The 6,938-nt window shown below is 39.7% G+C and overlaps 1 protein-coding gene across 1 annotated transcript in view; it reads right to left on the bottom strand.

The window, feature by feature from the left end:
• stard13b (StAR related lipid transfer domain containing 13b) overlaps window positions 1–5,703 on the bottom strand; it is an 80,938-nt gene extending 75,235 nt beyond the window's left edge. Inside the window, exons 1-2 of the mRNA XM_010796043.1 lie at window positions 5,610–5,703; window positions 4,407–5,496 (exon numbers count right to left, since the gene is read on the bottom strand). Of these exons, the coding sequence (XP_010794345.1) occupies window positions 4,407–5,378 (972 nt within the window). The 5' untranslated portion in view covers window positions 5,379–5,496; window positions 5,610–5,703. The remainder of the gene's footprint in view (window positions 1–4,406; window positions 5,497–5,609) is intronic.
• Window positions 5,704–6,938: the final 1,235 nt, after the last annotated feature.

The following is a 6,938-nucleotide window of genomic DNA, read 5'->3' as shown; positions in this document are numbered from 1 at the left end:
TTCGATAAGTTTCACCCCCCCAGAGGTTGCCAAACCCAGATTTGTTATAAAGGTAGATAAATTATTATCAACAAGTTTATTCATATTTTTCATTAAGTTGGTTTAAGGTCATTTATTAAATTTTGTGTCAAAACTTTCCTTCACTAATCATTTTTATCCCGTATTTATTTCTATTATTACGTCTTGATCCATTTTTTATTTCTATCCTCCTCCTCATATAGGTTACTTACACAAATAAACAAAACCACTCGTATAAGATTACAAAACCTCATAACTATATTCAAGAACAAAGTATTTACCTCACAAACTCTCTCGACATAGGGTATTTAGAGAATTAAAAGACGTGGTCTAACTACGGAAATTGAAGTTAAATTTCTTTTTTAGAATGGCCCCCACGTACGGGGGCCTGGGGGGATATCCTACACTGCAAGTAGTGTTTATTTTTTTTGTCCAAGTACTATCCTATTCGAAACGTGTGAGGTAATATGTGCGTGATGTATAAAAATAACCAATCAATTGTGGGTATCAGGGATTATATATAAACATCCTTTCCGTTCTTTGACCTTAATGTTAGCTCTTGTTACAAAAGTAACGCCTCCTGGGGGACAAAACACAGGGGGGGGTGAAGAGTTTGGTTTCAAATGTGGGAACCCACACCGTGTATTCCTAAATACAAGTCTTGAGTCAACAAACATAAACCGTGTACGAAGAGTAAGTAAATAATCGACGAATCCCATATTCTTGTTCAGACCCACCACCCAATGTGACTAGAATCCTATTAATTCCTCCTGTCATGTCGGTACCTACAATTGACAAGGACCTAGTTAAACAATATTGATTGGTATATTGGTAGTAAAACCAGGTGTGAACTGTGTGTCCAACAAAAAGATTCAATTGTGTGTAACAAGTAAATTATTGTCATGAGAATCAGAAAAAAACTAAGTGTATTGGTTTACATTAAATGGTTTATCTGTCCTTAAAAGAATTTTAGAGTGTTTACGAGGGGAGTCGACTGTTAAAATACAGAGACTAAGGTATTTATCATTATTTCTTTCGGCCACAATTAGACACTACTTGAGTCTACGAGCGACTTCTTATAGACAATCTTACAATATAATCACTCAGCGAGTCCTTTACCTCCCTGAGCTGACGTTATCTCAGCCTCTCAGTCCGACAGGAGAGGACTCTCCCTCTCCTTACTGTTGAAACAGCTTAAATCTACGAGCTAGCACCAGATGCTAACAACAACCCCCGTAACTCTCTCTCTCTCCCTGTCTCTCCCTGTCTCTCTCTGTCTCTGTCTCTCTCTCTCCCTGTCTCACACAAAATGCGCTCCTGCCACACACACACACACAGACGCTCCTCCGTGACGATGACCACTTGCGTAAAAAAAATATGGGGGGGGACACAAAGGGGGATTTTGAAAAGTGGGGGGGACATGTCCCCCCTGTCCCCAATGGAAATTACGCCCATGTGGGTGCACATTCCTCCAAATAAGAGCAAGACAGAGGCGGACCAAACTGTTCCAAGTGAGCCTATGGACATAATGTTGTATCTTGAAGATCTCGAATCAAGCTTTACTGATGATAAGAACCATGAAATTGACCTTTATCAGAAAGTAACTTTGTGCCTAAAACATGTTTTTAACTCTTTAGATGAAGAGCTAAAAGCTGATACGATGTGAAGGCAATTCTTGATATTCTGGGCTAAAAGACGGAAAACAGACAAACACAAATGCAAGAAACAGATGCCCCATTCTGGCTCAAGGCAGATGAGGGACACATTCATACTGTCTCTTTTCAGTGACATCCCCGCAAGGTGCTGTTCAGGAATGTGGGCACTTCTACTTAGAATGAGACAAATTCCAGAGAGGGCTTGACGCTCAAGTGAGACACTACCCTTGATTCATCTCTTGGTGCCTTTCCCCTCGATCCGGCCCCGGCAATTGTGTAAAGTCCTCACACCATGGCAACTGAGCTGGTATGAGTCAAACCTTTATACATGTATTAATGTTATCTTCTGGGGACAACAACTTGTGAGCTGACTATAACTTTATCAGCACAAATTGGCCACATTGTGGAGCCCAACACAGTGTCTTTGACATGGAAATGAGGAGTTAAGTGTGTGAGCTCTGGGCTCGGTACGTAGTCTGCGCCACCCACAGAGAGTGCCAGAGATCACCATGGAGGTCTCCTCATGAAGCAGCCGGTCATGCGAAAGGGCAATGGCTACCTGGCTGCTTGGAGGAATAATTTAGACACTTCGTATCCTGCGATGGAAAACAAAAACTGAACATAGCCACCATGTCTGTAGAGTGGGAAGGATAGGTAAAGAATTGTGTATTTTTAGGGGCATTTAGTCACAGCTGAGCTAAACGATGCAAGCAGGGGGGAGTCTTGAGATGAACCTCAGAGCAACTCTATGCTTACAGTGCCCTCCTATGGTTATTGTTAACAACTGCAACTGTGAGCTACTCAACTGACTTCCCTCCACAAGTCCCATCAGACTTTTCGTATTAAGAATAAAAAGATATGCATAAATGATAAATGTTGGTCTTTATGCTGTCAATATTTTGTCTTTTTTTTATACAAAATATATTAACAAACTGTTGTTTTAGAATGAATCGTCTTTTTTTAGAAGACTTACATTCAAGATTAAGTTTTGAATGTTGCTGTCATTTAGCTTTTTTCTGATTTTTGGTTAATCCTAATAAAGTATTGTTTGTGGGTATGTGATCAGATTATCTATCTTGCATCTATATGAGTGTGTTAATATGTAGTTGACAAAAATAGCTTGTTTCACTGCAATTTCAAATTATTATTTGTGTTCTGCCTTTTGAATGAAAGTGAAGCCCTTCCTATAGATATGCCCACATCTCCGCCCACCGTATATGGAGTGACAGCATGAGAGGACTTGACCTGCCCTCCTTGGATCATATAAACAACAGGCTCCCTGGATTCCCTGCATTCTTCCACTCTTCTCCAAAACAACTCATTCAGAGCAGAGTGTCATTCTACATAAAGCAGGCATTACCTCAACATCTTTTCGACCAAAAGACAGAGAAGCTAATCTCGCCTTTCCATTCACTCTGCCCCGTTTACTTGTATACTAGAATGACAGTGATGTGTAATTGAATATGTTCCATCGAAAACATATCCAAAGGCTTCAAACATATATGTATGAATGCTTACACAAGGCTTTAAAAAGGCAATAAAAAGCAGCGATGAGGGGTTCCAGGATGGTTATAACCAAGGTCAGGGAAAAAGGGTCTGAAATGTGCCTTGACTTGTTGAAGATAAAAAGAGGTGCTCAGTAATAGAAGGCTACGTTCAGTGCTAATATGTCCTGCTTTGGGCTCTGTCAAAACACCGCTGCCTGTGAAGGGAGTGGAGAGAACGCAGAAGCTGTTTGCATTCCTTCTAGGTCTGCGTTTCACCAGCACAAATGTGAAGTCAGTGAACTCCTACACACTGATACCAACAATGCATTATCTCACAGTGTAATGATGTCAGCTGCTAGCTGGGAATACAGTATGGGCTCTCACACTGTGTGCTCTTCCTTGAATGGACAACAAATAAAGCTAAATAATGCCGCAACAAGTTACCTGTCTATTGCTATACACATGCTTTTAAGTGTCTTTGACTCATATCTTTTACCTTAATTTAAATGAGTGTTGGGCAACTTATGCTTCAGTCATATTTTCATTATCCTAAGTGTTCTTTTTTTTTTTTAGCTTTTAAGGTTATTTTTATAGTTCACTTTAAATGTGGTGTAAATACTTGTCTTTAGTATCCTTTTTTAAATGCTAAATTGTTTCTTAAACATACTTATTTTTTATTATCCTTACATATTTCTTTTTTTACCTACTCTTGCAACTTATTTTCTTGGATTGATTATGTGTGCACCACCAGATACCAAAGCAAATTCCTTGTATGTGTAAACGCACCTGGCAATAAACTTGATTCTGATTCGGATCCTGATTCTTATCACAGTTTTGTATATTTAGATTTGTATTCTCTTAAATGTTTTTATTAAGTTTTCCTTAAAAGAATATTGACAAAAAGTTTTAATATGTTTGTACAATGAAACTGAAATAAAATGTAAACAATAAAAGACTAATGGGCATTTATTTAGTGTGGACCACAAATTGCATATTTACATTAGAAATGTGCAAAAATGTGTTGTTTTTCTGACATGCTTCATTGTTTAGAGTTAATTCAGTTATTTTTGTTACATTATTAATGTGAACTAATTTAGAAAATTGACATATGTGACAAAGGTTTTTCATGTGCATATTTGTAATACAGACCAATGTCCATGTCAATATTTGTTACGAGTTGTTTAAAGATATATAATAACAAAATGCAAGGGCAACAGTGTAGGGTTTTAAATCAATACCAGCATACCTCCATACAGCACGTTTCCCCCTCTGCTTCACAACCCGACTTTCTGGCCGTTTGATTGATTTCTGCTCGAGCACTTGCAGTGCTTCTCCTCTTCTGTTTGTCTTTGCCTGTGCTCCTTTGTCTTTGCTGGACGAGGTATTCTCTACAATGAGGCAGATCTGAGAACACATCATCGTCATCGCCATCATCACCATCATCACCATCATCACCATCATTGTGATCATCCTCTTCCAGGGAAGACTCTCCATCCTCAGAAGTCTCATTGACAAAAACATGATTGTCGGCTTCGGAGGGACAGGTGCAGTGTGTGAAGGTGATGGAGCTATGTTTGTACTTCACAATGCGTGGTGGATCCAGGAGTCTCGGGTCAGGATCAGAAAGATTCCGGGGGTCAGGGGTGGTGGAAGTGGAGTCCAGATTAATATTGGGGCAGAGGTCCTCTGGAGGAATAAATACATCGCTATTTGATATTGGCTCTAAGTTCTTAAAGTCTCTTTTTACACATCCCAACATCATGTTTAACGTCCGACCAACATGATTCTGAACCACCTGATCCGACTTGCCTTCTGCAACAGAACCAGAAAGCAAACGGGAGTTGTCATCTAAGATTGTGGACAAAATACCTGCTTCATGCGGCTGAGATGAGTCCAGTGGACTTTGGTCCAGGGGGGCTTTAATGTGAATGACTGATTGTTCAGGCTCCTGTAAGCCCACAGCTTCCCCAAATTCAATGTTGTTATGGTGGACACAAACAAAACTCTTCTTCAGCTTGTGTACGTTCTGATCCGGCTCCAACAGCAAGCTTTGGGCTTCAGGGAGACAATCGTCCCCTCTGTGGTCTACGGAGCCGTTAGCCAAGAGAGCAGAGCTTTCTGAGGTCAACTCTTTTGTTGTTGAAATGGCTGACTTTTGTATTCCTGAAGCTATCCAAGACTGCTGTGCCTCCAAACTCACCACAGGTGGATTCTCCATTACTGTTTTTTCCTACAGTTTTTCATAATTTAAAACATAAATCCACAGGTACTTGTGCTTGATGTATTGGATTGCCATTCTCAGCCAAGATGCTCAGTCCAACCACACAGTAGATAACCTGAAATAAACAGAAATGAAAGTATGTGAATGGAATGTGATACATATGACAAGCACAGACAGATATAGATTATTTCCAAGACAATATAGGCACAACAACATGGACATACATACTTCTTAGATTGTTTCCGCATGTCTCTGCGTCCTGTAATTATCAGAGTCTCCGTTCACTGCCAGAGTTTAATGTAAAGCTGCTATCTCCTGCTCTGAACACCTCTGACTAAGCGCCATTCTGTGAGAAGTTTCCTGTGAAATGTAACATCTGGCTCAGGCAGGGCTGTTCAAGTCTGGATCTGTTTCACAAACGATCGTAGTGACATCACTGCACAGAGGAATCTGATTGCTCTTCCCTAGTTGGTGATTTACTATGTACAACACCATTCATCAGGGCAGAGGATTGTCCCTGGTCAACTGTGGTTAACATCCCTCTCACGCCTTCATTAGGCCATTCTTTATAAACACACCTTGGACAGGTCAGAGCAACCCGAAGAGCAAGCGGAAAAGCAAACAAAGCATTATTGTGCAGCTACAGATGATTATCATCTTATTTAAGCACATACAGTAGACATTCCTCAGATGACATCTTAAGACAGGAAAATACAAAATTCAAACATAACCTTCACATTGGTTATCCAGTGCAATCCACATGTTTTCCCCTTGATGTTTAAACAGCAAAACACATGCTTGTATAGACGGAAGCACTGAGATATTTTTAGAATTTTTTTTTTCTTTAGTCTATTTCCTTGAAATGCTTAACAGAAAGTTAATTAATTTATACTAATTTACACATGAGTCTCCGCTGTTACTGTGAGAAAGCTGCAGTTGGCAGTGCATTATGCAATGGCCTTGAGACACACACTTACATACACACAAACACACACACACACACACACACACACACGCAGGGCAGAGAAGGAACATCAGACAAGAAAAAAATATAACTAAAGATACTTTCATAAATGTAAAACAATTTGTACTGTATACTAAATGTACATATACAAATGCTGTATCACCAGTGAATGTGAAGTGAGTCTACAAGAGATTAGGGTTCCTTCCAAGAAACCCCTCTTTTAAAAAAAACTATGCAGAGAGGGTCTCATTATTCTCAAATGAATACGGAGCAGATTTAAATGGAAGGAAGAAGTCACTGAGTGAAATGAACTGAGAGTATCGACTGCCAAGCCGAGACCACAACTTATTGAGGAGAGTGAAGAAAAAAAGGAATCCAGGCTAGGAGAAATTTCAACAGAAAGGTCCCCGACAAGTCTTCTCATGCAGAAACAACCAATAGTTGAACGGAAGAACAGAAAATGAGCTAAGAGAGAAATTAGTAATTGTCATTTGTTTCTCCATGATAGGCAGATGTCAGTGAAATTCAAGCAAACAGAAAACAAAAGACTCACCTGCTGAGTTGGGGAAAAATAATTCTGTGTTGCCCAAACA

This window comes from Notothenia coriiceps, unplaced genomic scaffold (assembly GCF_000735185.1).
Source record: "Notothenia coriiceps isolate Sejong01 unplaced genomic scaffold, NC01 NC01_scaffold00037250, whole genome shotgun sequence".
In the NCBI taxonomy this organism is placed as follows: Eukaryota; Metazoa; Chordata; class Actinopteri; order Perciformes; family Nototheniidae; genus Notothenia; species Notothenia coriiceps.
This window is presented reverse-complemented; position numbering and strand designations above follow the sequence as displayed.